Source organism: Sciurus carolinensis, chromosome 7, assembly GCF_902686445.1.
Source record: "Sciurus carolinensis chromosome 7, mSciCar1.2, whole genome shotgun sequence".
Lineage (NCBI taxonomy): Eukaryota > Metazoa > Chordata > Mammalia > Rodentia > Sciuridae > Sciurus > Sciurus carolinensis.
In genome coordinates this window covers 112,728,429-112,752,140 of record NC_062219.1, presented here as the reverse complement: position 1 = coordinate 112,752,140, position 23,712 = coordinate 112,728,429, and the positions used below count along the sequence as shown (strand labels likewise).

General features: G+C 48.1%; 2 protein-coding genes across 4 annotated transcripts in view; both read left to right on the top strand.

Annotated features, from left to right (window-relative positions):
- The first annotated feature begins 24 nt into the window (after window positions 1–24).
- On the top strand, window positions 25–13,812 carry Klc4 (kinesin light chain 4). Of its 3 annotated transcripts, none has more exons than XM_047558250.1 (16): window positions 25–154; window positions 1,690–1,972; window positions 2,942–3,172; window positions 4,468–4,549; window positions 5,134–5,353; window positions 5,793–5,880; window positions 7,323–7,424; window positions 7,613–7,786; window positions 8,126–8,225; window positions 8,416–8,468; window positions 8,667–8,737; window positions 8,917–9,025; window positions 11,022–11,162; window positions 11,432–11,547; window positions 11,881–11,944; window positions 13,376–13,812. In XM_047558250.1, exons 2-16 carry the CDS (start codon window positions 1,715–1,717, stop codon window positions 13,424–13,426), a joined length of 1,860 nt encoding a protein of 619 aa, XP_047414206.1. In that variant the 5' UTR covers window positions 25–154; window positions 1,690–1,714; the 3' UTR covers window positions 13,427–13,812. The 3 variants fall into 3 exon arrangements, with proteins under 3 accessions (XP_047414206.1, XP_047414205.1, XP_047414207.1); XM_047558249.1 differs by lacking the exon at window positions 25–154 and adding an exon at window positions 306–602; XM_047558251.1 differs by lacking the exon at window positions 25–154 and adding an exon at window positions 628–1,005.
- Window positions 13,813–15,067: 1,255 nt separating this feature from the next.
- Window positions 15,068–23,712, top strand: part of Ptk7 (protein tyrosine kinase 7 (inactive)) — a 62,914-nt gene continuing 54,269 nt past the window's right edge. Inside the window, 1 exon segment of the mRNA XM_047559732.1 lies at window positions 15,068–15,333. Coding sequence (XP_047415688.1) covers window positions 15,255–15,333 — 79 coding nt within the window. The 5' untranslated portion in view covers window positions 15,068–15,254.

Below are 23,712 nucleotides of genomic sequence, written 5' to 3'. Positions count from 1 at the left end.
GAGGCCAGAGCCAATCTTCTGGCGGCTCTAAGGTCTCGTGACTGAGGACCTGGCCCCGCCCTCAGAGCCGTCAAAACAATTGCCTCGAGCGGCAGCCATGATGGATTTAAAGGGACAGTATCGGCAAAGGCGGAGCCAGACCAACAGACTGCAGGTGAGTCTTGCAGGGTAATCCTAGGGCTGAAGACTAAGGTCACCACTACCTCTTATTCCCTCATTCCCGGACAGATGAGCAACCCCTTTCCGACCAACCTCACAAAACTCTGACTTAAAAACTCCGCCCCCCATTCTTCCCCGCCCATCGGCGTTCAGACGGACAGACAGACTGTCTGCCCCGCCCCCTGCGCGACCGACTGAGTGACCTCCGGATTGCCTGGCTGTCAGGTCCTCGCCCGCGACACGGACCTCGGTCGTCCACCCACACCTGCTTCCCCGCGGCCCCCGCCTATCTCATTTTATCCCCACCCTGGGCCCCAGGGCAGGTCCGCAACCCCAGGTCCTGGAGACCAACTCTCAGCGTCGCATTTCCCTGAGACCCTGCAGCTGCTCAACAGACTTCTCATTCTTCCCTGCACCATCAGACACTTAGGAAGCACCATAAGGTGATTCCCTCAGAGCCTGTTAGAGGTGATCCAGACAGACAAAGCTATGGAAGTAACCAGGCTAGGAGTGACCAGGTCTCCGTCCTCACCCTTTCCTAGACACACACCCTTTGCCTCAGGTTTCTGATTAAATCAAATCTCCCTTCTTGGGAGAAAATAACTCCCCAGGCCTGGTTGGGGAAGGAGGAGGGACATTGGTTGTCTTTGAAGACCTGTAAGGAGAGGGAGGGATGGGGCTCTGTGCCAGGTCCTCTGGGTGACTGTGAAGTGGTGAGAGAAGGGGTGGGACCGCCGGACTTCTGGACTTTGGGCAGGGCAGATCCTTCTGAATCCCTAGCTGCTGAGCAGAGTTTCTTCCGGCTCAGGCCTGAGCGCTGCCGCCAAGAGCTCTGCTCGTACACAGGTAAGAGGACTTCAGAGATGAAAAACTACTCTTTTGAGGAAGTAGGAAGACAGCCTAATCCTAGGGTAGGTGGGAAGTATGGGCTGAAGATTAGTGGGAAAGAGACAGGGTGACCAGGTTTGGAGATGCTGGTTCTAGTTCTGTAGGTGATGTAGCCTGAAGACCTTGAACCTACTGGAACCCTTTCATCTGGACCCTTGAGAAAGGCTCCTGCTTTCTTCTTTTCCCTCTCCTGCCTGACTTAACCTATTCTTTCCCTTTCTTGGAAGCCCCTGCTCTATTTGCTGCATATCTCCTGCCTACTTTAACCCTATTCCCCTTGAAGCTTTCCCCAATACATTCTCTAATCCCTGTAGTGCTGTCTCTCATCCTTTGATCCCTTTTCCTAACTTAAACTCTTTCTCCAATTCCTGTTCAGTTTGCTTTTGTTCCTGAGTCCCAAATCTCTCTGCTAGCTCTTGGCACCTTTGTTCCTTCCACACATTTTCTTCATTTAAGTCACTTCCTCTCCCTCACCTTAGCTCTGTGTTTAGTGGTATAGGCTACCTCCCTACTGATCACTCTCTCCAACCGAACTCCAGAATCTCCCATACTCTCCTTCCTTTACTTGAATCCCCACCACCCTTTAACCTCAGCCCTTCTGTCTTATCTTTACCCTACTTGAACTCTGTTGTTTCTCCCTAGCCCAGACGTGCTACCCCTTGCCAGGATGTCGGGCCTGGTGTTGGGGCAGCGGGATGAGCCTGCAGGGCACCGTCTTAGCCAAGAGGAGATCCTGGGGAGCACCCGGCTGGTGAGCCAAGGGCTGGAGGCCCTACACAGTGAACACCAGGCTGTCCTGCAAAGCCTATCCCAAACCATTGAGTGTCTACAGCAGGGAGGCCACGAGGAAGGGCTGGTGCATGAGAAGGCCCGGCAACTGCGTCGCTCTATGGAAAACATCGAGCTAGGGCTAAGTGAGGCCCAGGTAAGATAGCAGGGATGGTGCAAGTAGTCCAGAGTACAACGAGGGGCAGTTGTCTGATAGGAGGATGTTTGGGGTCACTTGGGATCATCTTCCAGACAGTTGCATTCAATCATATGGTAAATATCTATTAAAGCCCCTACTATGTGCCAGAAACTCTTCTGGACACTGGCATACATCACTTAACACAGCAGTAAAAGCTTTGCCATCTCGGAGCTGTCATTCTATCTGGGAGAGATAAACAGTACACAAATAAGTAAATGATTCAGTGTTGTCAGAGTGATAATTGCTAAGGATAAAAAGATAAAAATAATGTAGGGGAGGGGACTAGGAAGTGTGGAGAGAAAGCACAATTTTAGATAGGATGGCCAAAAGAGAATCATTGAAAAGATGACAGTCGAGCAAAGATTTGAAGGTGAGGAAACAAGTCACACAAGGAATAGAGAAAGAGTGCCCTACGTAGAGAGAACTGTAAGTACAAAGGCCTTGAGCTGGAAACTGCCTGATGATTTCAGTGAACAGCAGGGGGCCAGTATGGTTGCAGTAGAGTGAATGAGGGAGAAGCAAATAAAAAATTAAGTCTGAGGAGTAATGGGGAAGGGAAGAGGAGGACAGATCACATGGCACTTGTAGACATTTATTCAAGAGAGATGAAAACTGTTGAAATGTTTTGAAGAGTCTAACTTAACATCATCTGACTGTTGGGTTGAGAATATACTCTAGGGGATAAGGCAGAACAGGGAGGCCATTGTAATCTGGGTAGGAGCCGGTGGCTTGACCTAGGGTAATGACAATGGAGATGGTGAAAAATTAGATTCAGGGTATACTTTCAAGGTAAGCCATTGCTGCCCACTTGTTCCTCTGCGCTCCTGCGACTTGACACCTCCCAGTAGGCTTCCCTTCTGCCTATCCTTGATTGCTTCCACCCAGAATCTGGAGCTTACCCACTCCAGATGTACTGTACCCACCTAGGTCATGCTGGCTCTTGCCAGCCATCTGAGCACAGTGGAGTCAGAGAAGCAAAAGCTACGGGCTCAGGTACGGCGGCTGTGCCAGGAGAACCAGTGGCTCCGGGATGAACTGGCGGGTACCCAGCAGCGGCTACAGCGTAGTGAACAGGCTGTGGCTCAGCTGGAGGAGGAAAAGAAGCACCTGGAGTTCCTAGGACAGCTGCGGCAGTATGATGAAGATGGACACACAACGGTGAGCTTGCTCAGGCAGGGTTGGCGGGAAGCTGGTATCTGGGCACAATCGGGAGGCAATTGCTCCATCATCCCCAAGGGCCAGGATTGATATCCACCTGTCCCTACCTGGAAAATTTCCCTTTTAGTCCTGACGCCAACTCTAGGTAACAACAAATGGGGGAAACAATCTTCATTCAATCAACATTTAATTAAATGCCTACTATGTGCCAGGTACTACGCACTCTACTCATGAATGGGGCAGACAGTTCCTGCTCTCGTGGGTATAGGTTTGTGATAGGAGAGAGACAAGCAGCTGGGTAATTCAAATCCAGAATCTTCTCAGTTGAGCAAGACTCAACATTTACTTTCAAAATGTATGAAATTCAACCTTACCGAACAGACATTAGGTATCTCTGTGCTTTATGAAGAAAATGTGTGTAGAAGAGAAATAAAGAACTCTGAGCGTTCCTTCTGGAGTTCATAATGTGTCTTTAGGGAACAAGGCTTTCGCATGAGAACATATACGTGATAACGCAAAGCAGCAGGTACTCATTCTGGATGAGTGGTTCAGTCAGTGTGGGAGGAATTCAAAGAAGATAGGTCCCTGAGGACTGGAATGATCTGAGAGGGATTCACAGAGGAGACAGGGTAGGGTTGAAATGCTTATTGGAATGTTAGTTTGGGACGAATTTTGAAAGATGACAAAAGAGAAAGAGGAACTCGCTAGACAGGACAGAGGGTGTCACAGGTAAGAGTTCAGGGCTGAAGAGCTGGTGTGCCCCAGGGAAAAGTGAGACAATTTTCATAGGGTACATTGGTGAAGTTGGTAGGAGGATTGGAGGCCTTTATATAAAACTGCTGTTCCTGATAGGAAAAAGCAAATTTCTCCAGTGTAGTAATAGGTGATACATGAGGTCGGGCACTAAGTCCAGAGTAAGCAGTGCTAGATGATCAGCAGAAGGCTAAGCCAGACACTTTGGGTACGTGTCAAAGTCAGAAACACTCCCTCCCTCAGGAGAGACAAGACAGACATGTAATCAATGTAAACACAGAGGGATCAGCACTCAGGCTATAATTACAATAGTTGAGCAGGAGAGAGGGGAAGGCTGGAGAGAGAAGGTAGTTAGGGTAACTTTCTGAATGGGAAAGAAGGGAAGGAAGAGAGGCCTGAGCTTGACTGGTCCAAATGGTGGCCTTTCCTTAGGGTAGAGGCAGGAATAAGGGTCTTTTCCTACGCCCCATCTGTCAGTGATTCATGACTTAAAGGGACCCATGAAGAGGCCACTGGAGCCTGTAATGCTTCTTCCTTTTCAGGAGGACAAGGAAGGAGATGCTACCAAGGATTCCCTGGATGACCTCTTCCCCAATGAGGAAGAAGAGGACCCCAGCAGTGGTTGTGAGTTGGCCTCTGGAGTTGGAGGGTGAAGAGGGGCAGCAGAAGGCTGGTTCCAGCAGGGCACTCCCTGTGCACAGGATGCTCACCATCCAGAAACAGGCTGTCCACTTCCTCTGAAGATGGGGAGGGGGCCAGGCTACTATTTTCATTTCCTCAGCTTCCCTTTATTCATCAAGATTTATTAAAAACTTAATAGTGATGGCTACTAAGAATACCAAAATGAAATGATACAGGTTTCATCAGCAGGGTATTCAGAGTCTAGTAGGAGAGGGACCCTAGGATGGGAAGAGCATGAGCCCTTCAAGGGAAAGAACTGGGTCTTTCTTACCTTTGTAATCCTGGGACAGCTGCTGGCTCATGCTTGTTGAGTGTTTGTTGAATGAGTGAATTACTGGGTGAACAGATGGGGTTGTGATGGGCACTGGTGCAAGGTTGTGGGTAAAAGAATAGCAGTGGAGACGGGTCTCCTTAGAGAGCCTGGGAGGTGGTACAGGAGACATGGTATGGGGAGTGGGGAGGCACACACAAAGGGGAGAGGAAGAGTCCTCTGAGGAAGTCTCCTGTTCACTTTCTGGGACGGTTAGTGTCCCGTGGCCAGGGTGCAGCTGCAGCCCAGCAGGGTGGATATGAGATCCCAGCAAGGTTGCGGACACTGCACAACCTGGTGATCCAGTATGCAGCCCAGGGTCGCTATGAGGTGGCTGTGCCACTTTGCAAGCAGGCACTAGAGGACCTGGAGCGCACGTCTGGCCGTGGCCACCCTGATGTGGCTACCATGCTCAACATCCTTGCCTTGGTGTATCGGTGAGTATTGCCCTCTGCATGGCACAGAATCTCTCTCAGTTCCCCTCCTCTCCACTGGGTGCCTCTCCTACCTATTGGTCTCCCCAGTGTACCCACTAGGGTGCTTCCTCATGTACTCGAATTCTCATTTATTCCACATCCAAGCCCTCAACCTCAAAGAACACTCATCTCTCAGTCTCTCTGCTTCTCTAGTCTCTCTTCTGGAAAGTGCCTCTCTCTCTCTTGCTTCCGGAGACTTGTGACCTGCTCTTGGGTTGGCAGTGATCTGTAGCCTCGTGTGGGTGTGTCAGTGAAATCCCCTCCCTGCCCATGCCAGGCTTCCTGTCTCTAGGGAAGTCCCAGTCTCTAAATGTATCTTAGTCTTCTCAAAGGGAGGGAGGGAAGGACATGCTATGGGGGCAGAATTCAGGGTAATGCCTGTCCCTTTGTTCTTTTCTAGGGATCAGAATAAGTATAAGGAAGCTGCCCATCTGCTGAATGATGCTCTCAGCATCCGGGAGAGCACCCTGGGCCGGGACCACCCTGCTGTCAGTATTCGTGGTCTTCTTCCTGTGTCCCCCACCCCACTGCTCTTTCCCTCTCTTAGCTTCTCTACCTGCTACCCTCAGTTCTCTCACTAGGGGTGATTAGGAAGGAGGCATCAGAACTCTTTCTTCCAGGCACTTTCCAGTGAGTCCAGTGGTTCTCAGTGCTCTGAGACGCAATATCTCCTTTTTATTAGAATATTTTCCTGAAATTTAATTCATAGGTAATGTGTCCTACTTACCTATATGATTTCCAAGAAATTTAATATGATTCCCTAATATAAAGAAGAACAGGAAAGTAATTTATAATAATATATAAATAAAAGGTAATAGTGCAGCAATAGCTGTATTGAGTACAACTATACTAGAAGACATAATAATATATAACTGATACATGATGAATGACTGGATTCAGAAGACGAGTAAGCCATACTAGAAAAATGAAAGAGGGCTGGGGTTGTGGTTCAGGGGGAGAGTGCTTGCCTAGAACGTGTGAGGCACTGGGTTCCATCCTCAGCACCATAGAAAAATGAATAAATAAAATAAAGGTATTGTGTCCATCTACAACTAAAAAAAAATTTTAAATAATTAAAGAGAAGTATAGTTGAAAACTCAATTAAACTGCAGTGTTATGATAAATACCACCGACCAGATTTATTTGTACACAAGAGAAAGAAGTAACCTTAAGTAGGGGTAGCATGCCACAACCAAATGATAGATTGTCAGAGTAGAAAAAGTGAGAAATCAGATTTTTAAAAAATGAGCTGACCATGTGAAAATAATTCCCTGCAATATGACATGCGATAGGCAGGGAGGATGTAGCTCAGAAAATAACTCCTATCTTGATATCCTACCAAGTATCAAAGTTTATGCTCAGTGTCTGAATATCTGGCAGGCCATTCAAAAGTTTTCAGCCGTCCTGCATATGGAAAATAGCTATAGTGTTCTCGTCTCTCCATTGGTAATAGTGCCCCCAGTCTTTATGGCAACCAAAAACAAAACAAAACAAAAATCCACCATCAGAAATTTCTACAAATCATGGGGTGTGGTGGCACACTTCTGTAATCCCAGCAACTTAGGGGGCTGAGGGAGGAAGATCGCAATTTTGAGGCCACCCTCAGCAATTCAGTGAAAACAAAAAACAAAAACAGGGCTGATGAACATGACCCAGAGGTAGAGCACCCTGGACTTAAATCCCTGGTAACAGACACACATACACAACCACAGAAATTTCTAAAAATCCCCCTAGAGGGCGATACCACACCCACAGAGAGCCTCAGAACCATCCAAGGCAGCAGTTTTCCCTCTTGCCAGCCTCTGGTTAGGGTGGTGGAGTCCAAGTCTCCTTAACATTGTTTTGGGCACTGTTATGCATGGGAGAAACCTCAGATTCATCTAGATCCTTTGCAGCACCAGTGTCTGATGGGAACAGGTTTCCCTTGCAGGTGGCTGCCACACTCAATAATCTGGCTGTGCTGTATGGCAAAAGGGGAAAATACAAGGAAGCAGAGCCACTGTGCCAGCGAGCACTGGAGATTCGAGAAAAGGTACCCACATCCTCTCTCCATCCTTCACCTGTCACTGCAGCCCCTTCTTGTCTCTCCTGATCTACCTTCCCTCTTACTTCCCCCTTATCTCTGCTTTATTTTCTTTTCTGTTTTTCCCTTCCTTCTCCCCATATGTGCGTGCACACACATAATCATAGTTATTTATCTGTTCCTTTGCTCCTTCTCAGGTCCTGGGCACTGACCACCCAGATGTGGCAAAGCAGCTGAACAATTTGGCCCTATTGTGCCAAAACCAGGGCAAGTACGAGGCTGTGGAACGCTATTACCAGCGGGCACTGGCCATTTACGAGGGGCAGCTGGGGCCAGACAACCCTAATGTAGCTCGGACCAAGAACAACTTGGTAAGGAAGAAAAGGGGACAAGATGGGAGGAAGAAGGGGAAGGGAAAGGCCACTTGGGTCCTGGCATCAGAAAACATCATAATTTGGTACACTATGTATCAAATTTGGTATCAATGATGTGCCTATCTCTAGGGCTGCCTTTGGGGGTGAGGGATCTGCTTCATTCCAGGGCTAGATGTTCCATAGCTTCCTGGGAGTAGGGAGGGGATATTTTTAACCGTGCAGCTAGAAGAGGGTGTGTAAAGGAGGACCTAAGGGGAAACTCAGAGACACCAATAGTGGAATTCCCCGAGTCTGGCTAAGACCTTGTCTTCTTCTATCTTTGCTCCTGTCTTTTAGGCTTCCTGTTATCTGAAGCAGGGCAAATATGCTGAAGCTGAGACCCTATACAAAGAGATCCTAACTCGTGCCCACGTGCAGGAGTTTGGGTCTGTGGATGGTGAGTGGTGAGGGTCTGGGGACTGGGCTACAGGGAGGAAAAGAAATGCAAACCAAAGGTGGGGGATTAGGCCAACAGTGGAGAGCCAGATCCCTTTGGTTCAGCCCTGTTGGTCTCTGGGTCCTGGCTCCTCCAGACCATACAGCTTTCTTCTCTAACCTCTTCACTCTACCCCATGTATCATCCCCAGATGACCACAAGCCCATCTGGATGCATGCAGAGGAGCGAGAAGAAATGAGCAAAGTGAGTGGGGGTGCCCAAGCTGGGGACCCCAAGGTTGTCAGGGACTCTGTCTTGCTCCTTGCATTAGCCCAGCTACTCACTTCCCACCCCAACCCCAGATACATGGTGCCTTCCCCACTCCAGACTGCACACTAGCCCCATGCCAGCTTATCCCTTAGCATCTCTGTATCCTCATCTCTGGCTTCCCCTCTGCTGCAGAGCCGGCACCGTGAGGGAGGCACACCCTATGCTGAGTATGGAGGCTGGTACAAGGCCTGCAAAGTGAGCAGGTGAGCTGCCTGAGAACAGCAGTTTGGCCTCCTATTCCAACCCTCCCAAACCCTGATCCCAGTTTCCTGCCCTTTTTCCTTCTACCCTTTGACGTTCTCTCAGCCTTAGCTCTTCTCACTTTTCCCCCGTTTCCTCTTCTGAATTCATTCTCCCTTCATCCCGGGTCTCTCTCCTATAGCCCCACAGTGAACACTACTCTGAGAAACCTAGGGGCACTGTACAGACGCCAGGGAAAACTGGAGGCAGCTGAGACCCTGGAGGAATGTGCTCTGCGTTCCCGGAAACAGGTCAGCGGCGGGGGGGAAGGACCTCCAGGAAGGAATGACCCTGGGGACAAGGGACCACTAAGGCTCCTTGTGAGTGTCCTGAGAATGAGAGGAGAGGCTAATGGGGAGGACAGGAAGGAGAGGAAGGTGAGACAGTCTTGTGGTTATGGTTGTTTCTAAGTGTGTTCTTCCTCCCAACCTAACCTTTGTGGTGAGGATGCCAGGATCAAGAGTCCAACCCTTTCCTATGGATGAGCATAGTGGTATGGGTAAGAGGCTGAGCTTAGGAGAACCCAAAGTTGAATTTCTCCATCTGTGAATCCTTTTTTTTGTGTGTGGTGCTGGGGATTGAACCCAAGGCCTTGTGTTTGATAGGCAAGCACTCTATGAACAGAGCTATATCCCCAGTCCCATGAATCTTTTTTTTTTTTTTTTTTAATATTTTTTAAATTGTTGACAAACCTTTATTTTATTCATTTATTTATATGTGGTGCTGAGAATTGAACCCAGTGCCTTGCACATGTGAGGCAAGTGCTCTACCACTGAGCCACAACCCCAGCCCCTCAAACCGTGAGTCTTGACAGTAGGTTATAAAATCAATTCAATGTGGTTTACGGTTAAAAAAAAAAGAGTCTGATTTATGTAAAAAGTAAGGTAAAGAAGGAAGCCCATTAAGAATTGCTTTTTAAACAAATGCCATTGTTTGCCTGCTAGGAGTCATTATCCAGTTACCTTTAGTCAAAAAGAGCAGGAAAATTGAGTTTGACTTCCCCACTGCCAAGTTGGTCTTTCTTTTTCTTAGGTTTCCCCCCGGCGCCCCTGACATGGTACTGGGAATTGAATCTGGGGTGCTCTGTCAGTGAGATACATCCCTAGCCATTATATTCTTTTCAATTTTGAGACAGTCTCACTAAGTTGCTGCAGCTGGTCTTGAAATTGCGAGCCTCCTGTCTCAGCCTCACAAGTAGCTGGGATTACAGGCATGCATCATTGTCCTTGCTTCTTAGCCTTCTTAGAACAGAGTTTCTCTCACTTCTACACCCCAAACACCACATGTGGAGGTTAAGGGTATTGTGCTACAACTATCTATATAACTTTCAGGGTACCAGATGAATGTATAGCTTTTTAGGATTAAAAAAAGAAAATTCAGATATGTTTTAGGGTCCTTGATTAACCAATATGCAACCGATGGCTTTTTAAATAAAAAAGGCTCTCAGACTTTATTTTTGTTTTTGTTTTTTGTTACCAGGGATTAAACTCAGGAGCACTTAACCACTGAGCTACATTCCCAGCCCATTTTTATTTTTTATTTTCAGACAGGGTTTTGCTAAATTGCTTAGGGCCCTGCTAAGTTGCTGAGACTGGCTTTGAACTTGTGATCCTCCTGCCTCAACCTCCTGAGTTGCTAGGGTTACAGGTGTGTGCCACCACTCTCAGCAAGGCTCTCAGAATGTAGGAATGAATTGGTTATACCAGAGAGACAGATATTCATTCGGGGCATGCTGCCTAAAAAAATGTAAGTAAATAAAAATAAATATATACTCATTCACACACATATATACATACATGTAAAATACATAATGTATCTATATATAAGAGTGTATTGCAGCCAGGTGCAGTGGTGCATGCCTATAATCCCAATGAGTAGGGAGGCTGAGGCAAAAGGATCGTGAATTCAAAGCCAGCCTCAGCAACTTAACAAGATCCTAAGCAATTTAATGAGGCCCTGTCTCTAAATAAAATATAAAAAGGACTGGGGATGTGGTTCAGTGTTTATGTGCCCTTGGATGTGGTTCAGTGTTTATGTGCCCTTGGATTCAATCCCCAGTATTAAAAAAAAAAAAAAAAAAAAAAAAAAAAAAGAGTGCATTAAAAATAGAAAAGGTAAGTATTGCCCTAGTAGTTGTGTATTGGGATATCACAAGAAGAAAAAAAAAATGTTTTCCTTACAGTCCTGATGTGGAGAAATAATTCAGAGCTCATCCTGAGAAATTAAGCTTCTTCCTTTTCCTTCTAGGGCACCGATCCTATCAGCCAGACCAAGGTGGCAGAGCTGCTTGGGGAGGGTGACAGTAGAAGGACCTCCCAGGAGGGACCTGGGGACAGTGTTAAATTTGAGGGAGGTGAAGATGCCTCTGTGGCTGTAGAATGGTCAGGGGTAAGTCTGACCATTTCTCCTTGATCTCTCCTGCCCTCTCCTGCTGGTGGTGTGAGAGGCTCTGAGCCTGCCTTTCTCCAGGCTCTTGTAGGGGATGAGGACATGTGTCTCCATTCCAGTTAGCCCATCCCCTCAGGTCTATCTCTGGGAGTCAACTTTTGACAGTGATCTTGTTTTTAATCACTGGGCTTTGGGAGTTGGGCATATAGGCAGAATAAATAGTCTGCATGGGATCCCTTTAGCTCTGATTGCCCATCCCTCTATGCCAGGATGGCAGTGGGACCCTGCAGAGGAGTGGCTCTCTGGGCAAGATTCGGGATGTGCTTCGTAGAAGCAGCGAACTCTTGGTGAGGAAGCTCCAGGGGACTGAGCCTCGGCCTTCCAGGTACACAATGACATTGAGCTATGGCAAAGCAGGCAAGTAAGCTCTTGCCTGCAACTCCTCTTGTCCTGATCTCTGGAGGAGAAGAGTATTGGAGAGGCACATAGAGGTCAATGGGATGGCCACAGAAAAAGTTCTGGCAGGATGGGTGCCTCAGTGGGGGATGAAGTTACCTAAGGAAATGCTGGTGCCTGATGCAGATAAGAGTGGGTGTGAGGTGGGGTATGGTAGGGAGGCAGTGATCTGACTTCACGTGCTAGTGCCCAGGAGGCCTACAGCTTCAGGACCACCTGGGAGAAAGAGAAGAGACCCTATTTCTTTTATTTTCCATCGTAGCAGCAACATGAAGCGGGCAGCCTCTTTGAACTATTTGAACCAACCCAGTGCAGCACCCCTCCAGGTAAGAGCAGTACTGTGAGCACACTGATGGGTGAGAAAAGGAGTACCATCAAGCAAGCCCAGTGGAAGGCAGGGAAGAATGGAAAGTCACCTGTGATAAAGATGGCCCAGGAGGGGCTGGGGTTGTGACTCAGTGGTAGAGTGCTTGCCTAGCAGCATGAGACCTTGGGTTCGATCCTCAGCACCACATAAAATAAAATAAGGGCTGGGGATGTAGCTCAGTTGGTAGAGTACTTGCCTTGCAAGCACAGGGCCCAGGGTTTAATCCCCAGCACTGCAAAATAAATAAATAGATAGATAAATAAATAAATAAATAAATAAATAAAATAAAGGTATTGTGTCTACCTACAACTAAAATGTTTATATATAAAAAAAACTTTAGAGGGCTGGGGAGATAGCTCAGATAGCTCAGTTGGTAGAGTGCTTGCCTCACAGGCACAAGGCCCTGGGTTCAATCCCCAGCACCACAAAAAAAAAAAAAAAAAAAAATGTGGGCCAGGAAATTGGAGTCCTTGAGGAATCTGACAACAGCTTAGTGCAGGGGCGGGGCGGTGAGGAGTAACCACCAAGGAGCAGTTTTTAGACCAGACATAATAGCAAGTAAATTAATCAAGAGGGGACTAGGAGCCAGGCATGGTGGTGCATGCCTGTAATCCCAGTGACTTGAGAGGCTGAGGCAGGAGGATCTCAAATTGAAAGCCACTCTCAGCAATTTAGCAAGGCTCTAAGCAACTTGTTAAGTCCTTCTCTCAAAATAAAAAATAAAAGGGGGCTAGGTTATGTACAATTTGGTGGTTAAGAGCCCCTGGGTTCAATCCCCAATGCCAAAAAAAAAACAAAAACAAAAACAAGAAAGAGGAAACAAGGAATTGTTGTTCTCTAAACTGCTTCTTTAGAATTTGAATAATTCAAGAATGGAGATACTAATCTCCATTGGAGACACTAATTGTTCTTCTGCAGCTACTATATTACTCACCTTGGGGACTTAGTAGTCCATGAGAAGGAAAAAGAACAAAATTATTATTAAATATCTCCATTTGAGAAAACAGTAATGATATTTATTTATTTTTTGGGGGGGTGCTGGGGATTGAACCCAGGGCCTTAGTACTCACAAGGTAAGTGCTCTACCAATTGAGCTAAATCCCCAGCCCCTAATAATGATATTTTAACAGCAAATGACCACTTACAGTCAGCTCATTCAGAGTACATGTGAATGTTCTTGTGCTTTCTCCTGGTAGTTTCTTCACCAGATTCTGGCCTTCTGGAAGATCCTAGCAGGGGCCAACTAAAGTTTAGAACTTGGAGTGGAGCTTATAGATCTGATTCTAGGTCCAGAAATAGATTGCAGCCCTGGGTTGGATGAACTCTGGGAGACAGTCTTTGGGAAGCTGAGGTCCCTGGGCTGATGGGGTGGTGATATCTGTTTTTTCAGGTCTCTCGGGGCCTCAGTGCCAGCACCATGGACCTCTCTTCAAGCAGCTGACATTCAACCCACCCCCCAGATCTGCCTACACAGCATTCCCTATTGCTCCTGCCTCTTCTCTACCCCAAGGTGGGAAGCAGAAGTGAAGGGGGAGCAGTTTAACCGGAAGATTGCTGCTGCCTGTAAGGGGTCTCGGCTCCCTCCTCAGGAATCCCCCTTAGGAAGGACCCTCAGGATACACTCTCCCCACCCTGGGGTCCTCTAGAATAGCTGGCTCTGAGGCCTCCAAGGTGGGTAAAAAGCAGGTATGCATCTCAGAGATGCAATCTGCTGCTGACTTTTCTGTCAGAGGGTTTGGAGCTGGCCAGTCACCTTGCCCTGGCCTCTCTTGTTCCCTTCCCTCTGCTGCCTCACTTCAGGTCCATGTATTTCACGTTTCTTAAATTAAAAAAAAAAAAAAAAAAAAAAAAAAAAATCACATAACCTTCTGCTGCTTGACTCCTGATTGAAGGGGGTAGGAAACAAGGGTTATATTGGGGCCCTTCAAGAAGGGTGAGGGGCAATGGTGGATGGGGCAAGGGGAAGAGTGTTGATTCTTGAATCTCTCCTCTCTTCCTCCCTTGTTTGTATCCTCTCCAACAGGGCCTGAAGGAAGGCATCTGGGGGATGGGGAAGGAGGCCTACAACCCAAGGAGAAGGTGCTGTGGACTGGGTTGTCAGGACATGTGGTGGCCATGTGGCAGGACCCTGGAGTCCTGGCGCCACTTCTCCTGCCTGTGAGGCCCTCTGTGGCTGCCCCTCCTCCTCCCAGCTGCTTGGGGGAAGGGAGGTCTAAGCAGGCCTGGGGGGGCCCTCCAGAACCAGAGGGGAGACAAGCCACTATCCATCCCCTCCCAGCCTATCCTGGAGGCCTGAACAGCAGCTGGGGCCCATCTTCTAAAGTTTGACTCCTCCTGACCCGCCTCCTACACCCCTTGCTGCTTTCACAACAAAGAAAGAATGTGGGGGTGGTGGCGCTGAGGGTAGGAGGGAGATGCCTGGAACAAGGGCTGTGCACAGCAGGGCCTCCCCACAGCTGGAGACTTGGCCATGCCCTGACATGGCCCAAACTGCCTGGAGATGGACTTGGGATGAATCGGTGTTTAACAACCTTCAGCCAGGCTTGCAGTGCCCAGCATGTTTCTACCTTTTGGTTCAGATTGGTCCAGTGCCAAACCAGACCCCAGCCATGCATTCCCCCAGGCTTCTCCCACTACATCTGTCCTGGGGCTCCAGAGTATTTCTAGGTTATCCTACTTGGGGACACCAAGGACAACCTGCTGGTCTAGGTCTCACTCAAGATTTTGGGTGGCTTTTTCCTTACCACCTGGAGAATTATGGGGAAACTGAGTCGGAGCCTCCAGGTAGACCCATAACTGATTATCCTTCCAAGGGGCTACGAATTACAAGAGTCACTTTGGTTCTCCAGCGTCCTTGCCAACTAGGCGGTGGGCACAAGGTACACTCACTGCCTTACCTCGTCCCAGTGCCTCACACTCCCCAGAGACTTCCTCCCTCTGTCCCGCATCTCTCCAGACCCCTCCCCCAACTGAGAGCTCCTCCCTGCCTTCGCGGGGAAGGGGCATCGAGGGGGCGGGGCGCCGTGCGACGGCCAACGGGGAGGGGGCGTCGTGAGGCGGGGCTTGGCGGCAGCGGCGGCGCGCGTGGACTCGGAGGTACCGGGCGCGCGCGGCTCCAGCTCCGGACGCCTAGGGCTCCGGCTCCGGCTCCAGCTGCGGCTGCTGCAGCGGCGCCCGCACTCTAGTGCGTCGGCCTCCTGGGCCCGCCGCGGAGCGCACTCTGCGCTCCCGCCGTGCGCCCTCCTCCCGCTTTTCCCGAGCCCGTCGGGATGGGAGCTGCGCGGGGATCCGCGGCCGGCCCCTGCCGGCTGCCTCTGCTAAGCGTCCTGCTGCTGCCGCTCCTGGGCGGTGAGTCCCAACGAGCTGTGGGAGCGGGACTGGGGAAGCGCGGGAGTCGGGCGGGCAAGAGGGGGCCCCGGGAAGTGGTTGGAGCGACTGGAGCGGGCGCAGTACCCCTGAAGCGAAGGAGAGTCCTGCGGGGACTGCGAGGTCCGGGCGGAAAGGTTCAGGGAGCCGGGGGTCTGGAGGCTGGCAAAGCCCCCGCGGACTCTGTCGGGATCCCTCTCCCATCCTGTGGGTGGGGACGCGCTTCCAGCCTCCATGGAGTTTTCCCGGCCCGACCTGAGAGTTTGCTCGAAAACTGCCGGGAGTTGCCGGCTCCTGGTGGAGACTTTCTTTTTGGAGGAGAAACGAATCCGCGCCCGCCTCGCCCTGTGAGGGGTGCGGTTAGGTGGTTGGCGGTGGGGGTGACGGATTCCCCCCCCCACCCGCAGGCTCAGTCCAGGTGAGAGAGGCCGGCCTGGGGCCGGATCCGGACCGACCTGCCGCGCGCAAAGCGCGAAGCTTTGTTGCCTACGCCGGCCCGACGTTCCCGGCTGCCCTCCTGCAAGTTACCCAGCAAAGCAGGGACCCCAGATGCCCTGTTGGTGAAGGCGGAGGAAGGGAAGAATTAGGGTCCGCCCCATCCTCTCTAGCTTCTGGCCTGAGTCCTGAGCTCACTGTGCTAGAGTCGAATCCGGGAGCAGAGGGTCCCAGGCTGTCGCGGTGACTAATGTGTGAAGGCCGCTGCCAAAATCGGGCATGGCCGGCCTGCCAAGGTGCGGACGGGGTTTGTTTTGCGTCTTCCTGGATTTCCATTCTGTCTGTTCTCATAGAGGAAAGAAAATCTGACTTTCTAAGGATAGAAAGGCAAAAAGAGCTAATTCTGGCTTTTCTTGGAGGGCCTTGGGTTTTTGATGAGGGTGTGGCCCGCATCTCCAAGGCAGACGGGATTCCCCCCACCACCACCACCCGCAGCTTTTATTTCCTGGCTCAGTCACACCTGAGAGTCACCTCTGAAGTGTGGAAGTGCTTTACAGGAAATCACAAACCTACCCAAAGCGCATCCCAAACAGCCTGGACTGGAAAAGATGTCCCCTCATCTTTCTAAATACAAAATTTTTGATTGTGGTCCTCAGAGCAGCTTCCTCTTCTGCCTAGGGGACATATTCTAGCTTATCACTTTTTCCCTTGTTTGAAAAGTGGTAGTGAGGAGGACAGAGGTTGGTAATTGTCTTTTCTGACGTCTTCCTGGCCTGCCAGCTGTTGAGGGATTTGGGAGCTGATGGAATCAACATCCCTCACCCTTAGTTGTAAAACGAGAGGTTAATGTAACCCTGAAAAGAACAAGCTCTGGAGATTTGCAAGAGGTGTTTCTGGAGTTGCCTTGTGCATCTTGTGATATGTGTGGTGGTTATTGCTCATGGCAGAATCCACATCTGCTCCCAGAGGAAGTATGGAAGGTTTTTTTTTTTTTTTTTTTTTTTTTTTTTTTCCCCTCTCTTTCCTTTGCACAGCCAGGATCAGGGGGCCCAGCCATATGGGCGAGTAGTCCAAGCTCAGAGACCTTCTCTTTGGGTTTTAGTGTGCAACTCTACCTGATATGGCTCCCTTCACCGCGACTATTTAGAGTTCTGGAGTTAAGGGGAGATTCTGGTAGGATCGGGTCTCTTGTTCAACAAATGTTAAATTCCTTCTGTGAGAAGATGACTCTGATGTTAATTGATGTTAATCCAGTGATGGTGTTTAGCAGGGGAGGGGGAGAGGTGGCAGGCAAGGGAGAGTTAGGGCAGGCTGAGGGTTTGGGACTGGAGGTCTGGAATCTCCTCCTGGGGGTGGGGGATGTCTTGTGCTCAACAAAGGAACATTTTAATGAGAGCTTTAAATCAGTTCCACCAAATGTGCCTGTGGTGGAACCTGTCCCTGTGCTGTAAACAATTTCAGACGAAGCTGAGGCGCCTTCTGTCTTGTAGTGAACTCTACCCACCCAAGACGCATGACTTCAGGGGGCAACAATTTTTTTAATAGATCACAGTAGATTTTCCATCTCATTGTTTAACGTAGCATTACTAGAGTTGTAGTGAGACCCCAACTGTTAATAAGGCTGGAGTTATGAACCAAGGCTGACTAAGTTTGTGGATTAGACCATTTTGAAGTTTGGGTAATTATGTTGTAAATGGCTGAGTTACTTTCCAAATTCTGAGATCCTGGTGTGATAAATATGGTGGAGGAGAGGAGGAGGCTTGAGGTTTGAAACCTGGGATTCTTAACACCAGTCCACTTGAATAATCAGTTGTGGTCACCACCCATCTGAATTCCCATCCCCAGGTCTTGTTTGGGAAATGAAGTTGTTACATTTTGGGGATATGTTGTCCTGCAGATTCCCCAGCTTTCTGTAGCCTGTAATTCAGGCTGGGGACTTGCTTTTATTAGTTTTGGGAAGTGTGATGGGAGGGCAAGTGTGCTTTTCCAGATCACTTCTAGAGGATACGGTCAGACTCCTAGAGTTCCAGAACAGCAACGAGTGATGGTCAGAGTTTAGGCTATGGAGATGAAATATTTGGCAAGGCCAACTCCAGTCCTTGACAAGGCCGTCTTCTAGGCTGATTCTTAGCTCCCAGTTTGCCTCTCTGTAAAGGTGCTTACTTCTTGAAGCTGTATGGAGGATGAAATGTAGTGATGTATATAACACACACTTTCTAAGTCTTCCTGCTCCTTGGTACGCAGGAATACCTGTTCAAGCTTCATCATCATCCCCACAATAAATGTTTTCCCTACTGGACACTCCATTCAGCCAGCCTGGCCTATATGCCAGTTCCTGATACATACCTGGTAAAGGAAATTTCCCTCCTTTCATCAAGACCTGTCCCTGGTGTGTGTTGTGTTAGGTCTCTCCATCTCTCCTTTGCTCAGTTCACCCTCCACTTCCTCCTGAAGCCTATCGTCTCTCCTGCCAGAAAGTGGAGGCCTATAAGACTTCTGAACTGTTATTTTAGGACACCTTCCATATGTATATATTTTAAAATTTTTCTTTAGTTGTTGATGGACCTTTATTTTATTGATTTATATATGGTTACTGAGAATCGAACGCAGTACCTCATGCCTGCGAGGCAAGCACTCTACCACTGAGCCCACAACCCTAGCTCCACGCCTTCCATATTTTGCTCCAGTTAGCTTTAATTTATGAGGGTCTTCCTCTGTAGAGGTTCAGTATTCTGCCTTATCTAGGTTCATTAAAAAAAGGGAATAAACATTTTGTGTACAGGGCAGAGTAATCACGGGCAAATGAAGCCTCCCTTAGGCGCTTGGAGTCCTTTGTGCCCTGTCCAGATTCGTTGGGGTGGGGTTGTCTGGTGGCCAGCCCTGTATAACCGAATCAAGAGATCTTACTCTTCCCTGTTGGTGTGTGGTCTTTTCTTGTGGGTCTTTTCTGAATTTTGATGTGGCAGAGTTTCTGCCTTTCTCCAAGAGTTCTGGGCATGGGCAGCCACCTTTGTGTGAAGCTGACTTGCCTTGGCGGATTGTAGTTGTAAAAACTGATGCTGAGGTTCCTTCTGCAACCAATTGTTTGGGGCCTAGGTTTTCTATCACTTTGCTACTCAAAATTAGGGCCAAAGCCAAGCAGCATCAGTATTTCCTGAGAGCATGAATCAGATCCCAATCTGCATTTAATAAGGATGACTCCATTCTAATGTTTAAGAATCTTGGTCAAGACATCCCTCCTTATACAGAAAACTCACCGAAAGGGGCTTTCCTTTTACAGCTGGTGTAAATTAGAACTGAGACCTTGCATGATATTTGAAGATTTCCTTGTAAATAACTTAGTTCCTGCTGAGCATGGTGGTGCAGGCCTGTAATACCAGCTACTCTGGAGGGTAAGGCAGGGAATTGTAAATTCAAGGTTAGCCTCAGTAATTTAGCTAGACCCTAAGCATCTCAGCAAGACCCTATCTTAAATAAAAAATTAAAAAGGGCTGGTGATGTAGCTCAGTGGTAAAGTACCCTGGGTTCAGTCCCCCAGTACCTAAATAAATAAATAACAGTACATGTGAACATTGGTGTGGAGTCTACATTTAAAATTACCTCACTTTGAGCTGAATTTGAATTAGATTTTGTCAGGAAACTTGCCCATTAGAAGTGGTGACTTTGCAAGGTTTGCCACATTAAATGTGATGTGTGGTTCCTCTCAGAAACTATGGTTTTTCCTCAAGAGCGTATATCTCCCTTTTAGAACTAAAGCCATTGAAGGAATCAGATTTGTTAAGCAGAAATTTAGCTGGGGGAGCCTCGAGGGGTCCGTGTCTGTAGTCTCAGCAACTGGAGAGACTAAGGAGGATCACAAGTTCAAGACCAGTCTCAGTAATTTAGTGAGATCCTCAGCAACCTAGTAAGACCCTATCTTGAAATAAAAAATGAATATAAAAATGACCAAGAATTTAATTCAGTGGTAAGCTGGCCCTGGTCCACTGTACCAAAAAAAGAAAAAGAAAGAAATTTGGTCCAAGGGTGACTTTTCAGGAACACGTCTGATTCATAAAGGGGGGCTTGTCTCCACAGAGCTTCGACAGTTGTCCTGTTGTTTGTATTTGGAATGTTTCATATTTGGGAGTGAGGTGGTTTGTGCTGTTTGTGTTTAAGCCAGCACAGCTTCTGTGAGACTCATCTGGGATAGAGATTGGCTGGTTCAGACTCTAATATTTGAGCCAAGAGCAGTTTGGAGCCGGGGATTCAATCTTTGGTGTTTTCCTGATAGAAGAAAGGGTCATTAAGCTGGATTGGGTGTCCTCGGCCTGTGATCCCTCAGCCTTTCTCTGCTTTCCCTAACCTTAGTAGCATGCCTCTCTACTGCTGTGCCCAGCCACTGCCCCTGGCTAGAGCCACGTGGTGGGGTTACAGGCTCTGGCCATGGTTGCTGGCACAGGCCCTTGCTTGCCCTGGAGTTGCTGCCGGCCCCTCTCCTTTATGGTTGCTCTGACCCCCATCTGCTTGTTTCTTTTTTGAGTATGTGGAGGTTCTGCCATTGTGGCTGGGTTAGTGTCCTGTCTTGGGGTTCTCTGAGTTCATTGCCAAGTGCACAGGAGTGCACATTCGGCCCAGCTGAGCCCCTGGCGCTTTGGTGGAGCTGGTGTGGGAGCTGCCACAGCTAATCAGTGGTTTGAGGAAGCCCTCTGTAGTATGTCACTTTTTCCATCCTCTTTTCTTCTTTGCACTTAGGCCATTTCCCTCCCAGCGATGCTACACAAACAGCATTTGGGCAGGGAGGACACTTTGTTTGAAGGGCTGACACAGGCAGGCGCTTCTTGCTAAGCTCTCGTCTCCCTGTGTACGTTAACTGAGAAGAGCCTTGAATGATGCACAGGCGAGTTGAAAGCCCTGCAGCACCCACCCAGCTCCTGTTGGATGCTTAGGCCCTGATCAACAGGATATGTCCTTGCATATGTTGTGTCCACTTATGTGCACGCAACTTCTGAAAACTAGCTCCTAAGTTGTGGGGTAGGGATTCTGAGTCATGGGTGAGGAAGGTGTACATAGGTGTTTCTCAAAAATGTGTAGTGGGGAGCGTAGTGGGAGGGCAGGTAGCTATAAATATTAGTTGAAATTTTAATTTCCTGGGTCTTTCTGCAAGACCTGTCTAGCAGGATTGGGGGAGGGACCACGTAAGATAATGTCTCTTATCTTATTATTCTGTATTATATTACATTACTTTATATTGTACTGTGCATTTTTTTTTTTTTTTTTTTTTGGGTACCAGGGATTGAACTGATCTGAGGTTGGCTTTGAACTTGAGATCCTCCTGCCTCAACCTCCTCAGCTGCTGGGATTACAGGCATGTGCCACTGTGCCTGGCCATATTGGATTTTTTTGAATAGCCAATCCAGTCATAGAGTTCAAATTTCAAAAGGAAATTGCATTTATAGAGCCTCCTAGAAGATTTTTTTTTGTTGTTCTGAGGATTAAACCCAGGGGCACTTAACCACTGAGCCATATCTCTAGCCCTTTAAAAAAATTTTTTTTTTTTTTAAGAGGCAGGGCTCTCTGAGTTGCTTAGGGCCTTGCTAAGTTGCTGAGTCTGGCTTTGAACTCATGATCCTCCTGCCTTAGCCTCCTGAGCCCTGGGATTACAGGCATGCGCCACCATGCCTGGCTTTAGAAGATTCTTAACAACACTGAGTTTGAGAGCAGGAGACTTGTTAGTCTGAGGTAGAGGTGCAGTCATGGGATAGAGGGTGCTGTTACTATTGAGGGGCTTAGATTCCGTTCAAAGTGTTTGAGTGTCTTCTGCAGGTGAAGCTGTGTGAGGAGGGTCAGGAACCAGGAAGGGGACAAGATGGAGAGATATGAATCAGGAAAGTATTAATGAAAGACACCATTTGATGAGTGTTAAGTAGAAGAACATTCCAGAATGTGTGGCAGTAAGTCCCAGGCATAGGAGCAAATGGGGAGTGTGAGGGCTTCAGAGAGGAGCTGATATTGCTAAGTAAAGGTAGGCAGTGGTCACTGTCTCAGAATGATGTGAAAGCATTGGAGGAAGTCTGAAAACTCGGGTGTTTCTTTCAGTATCACATAACACCTGTGTGTGATAAAGTAAGAAAAGATAGTCCATGGGCCTGTAAGTCCTGATTTTCCGTATCTGGTCCTGGCTCTGTTGCTGCATCACCACATGGTGCTGAGCTGGTTAGTTGACCTTTTTTTGTGTCTTCATTTGCACAGTATAAGTGATGCTGATCCATGACTTGCCTACCCCATGAGGTTCTGATGAATCCCCAGTTGTGGACAGGGTTGACCCCTGTTCTAATCCAGCCCCTCTGCCTAATCCTGGTGTCTCTTCCCAGACACTACTGTGACCCTTTATCTCCCTTACCGTGTCTGCCTTTCTTTCCAGCCCCGTCTTTCAAATGGTTTATAGGGCTCAACAGAGTCCCTCTTCATTGGGCAACTTTAGAGATAATTTCCTCATTCAAAAGCACAGATTCTTTTTTTGTTTTGTTTTAATTTGTTTTGGTAGAGCTGGGGATTGAACCTACGGCCATGCACATGCTAGACAAGTACTCTACCACTGAACTACACCCCCAGACCCAAAGCACAGATTCTCTAATGGCTCTCAGTATTCCAACTGCTGCTCAGAAATGTGGGTAAAGTCACTTTGCATTTCCTGGTGGGGGGCTTTCCTTCCTCTAACTCAGCAAATTCTCCCAAGGGGGTCAGTACTGGTTTAGGGCCACCATCTCCCCTGGCATGCTGGTATATGCTTCTTGCAGTCTAGCCAGATGGTTACCAGACCCATGGGAAGGGTTTCTCTCATCTCCTGTGACTGAGGATTTTCCCAGTCAGTGACTGTGTAACTTGTGGGAACTTCTGTCAGTGCCATGGGAGGCTGCTGAGGTACTTTACGATCAGGGATGAAGGGTTCTTCCTAGAAGTGAGACTAGCATGCATAACATCTCCTCCAGGAGATAATTGGCTCTTTTTTCTTCCATTCTTAGGAGTAGGGAGTGGAAGTGAGGCAGGGAAGAGAATATTTGTCTGCTTTTGAAATTGACAAGGTGTTTGCAACTCAAAGAGTACCTTTGTGTATGTTAGGAATAGCTGTCCTCCTTGCCAGGTATGGTGGCGCATGCCTATAATCCCAGCAACTTGGGAAGTTGAGGCAGGAGGATCAAAAGTTCAAAGCCAGTCTCAGCAATTTACTGAGATCCTAAGCAACTTAGTGAGACCCTGTCTTAAAATAATAAATAAAAGGACTGGGGATGAAGCTTAGTGGTTAATCACCCCTGAGTTCAATCTCTAGTACAAAAAAAAAAAAAAAAAAGGAAAAAGAAAAGAAAGAAAGAAAAGAAAAAGCAAAGAAAGACATAGGTACTCCAGCAGTACAAGACCTTAGGTTCAATCCCCAGAACCATACATACATGCAAAGGGAAGGAAGGAAATAGGTATCCCTTTCTCCAGGTGGGTGTAACCCTGTACCAGAGCTCAGGGCTTTGGCCAGTGGAGCTCAGGCAGTATTTCAGTATTACACTTTGGCCAGGCATCTTAAGCTGTGTGCAGCTTATAGAGTTATCATGAATCTCTCATGGAATAAGGACCTTGCAATAGTGGCCCTCTATTTCTCAGCTGGTGGACCAAGATGATTTTTGTTGACCTTTATATTAATAATGCTTGTTGTTGTTGTTGTTATTATTTTGTTTTTGGTACTGGGATTGAACCCAGAGGTGCTTACCACTTAGCTGCATACCCACCCTTTTTATCTTTATTTTTGAAACAGGGGCTTACTAAATTGCTGAGGTTTGACCTTCCTGTTCAGCCTCCCAGAAACGGGATTACAGGTGTGCACCATGGTTCCCAGCTAATGTTATATTTTAAATGAACCCTCTTTGCCACTGTTCTGCCTCCTAAAGTGGGGTACTGCTT

Coding starts and splice junctions, on each gene's coding strand:
- Klc4 (XM_047558250.1), top strand. CDS start 1,715: ATGTCGGGCCTGGTGTTGGGGCAGCGGGATGAGCCTGCAGGGCACCGT. Junction 7,425..7,612: donor CACTGGAGATTCGAGAAAAG/GTACCCACATCC, acceptor GCTCCTTCTCAG/GTCCTGGGCACTGACCACCC. Junction 8,226..8,415: donor GGAGTTTGGGTCTGTGGATG/GTGAGTGGTGAG, acceptor TATCATCCCCAG/ATGACCACAAGCCCATCTGG.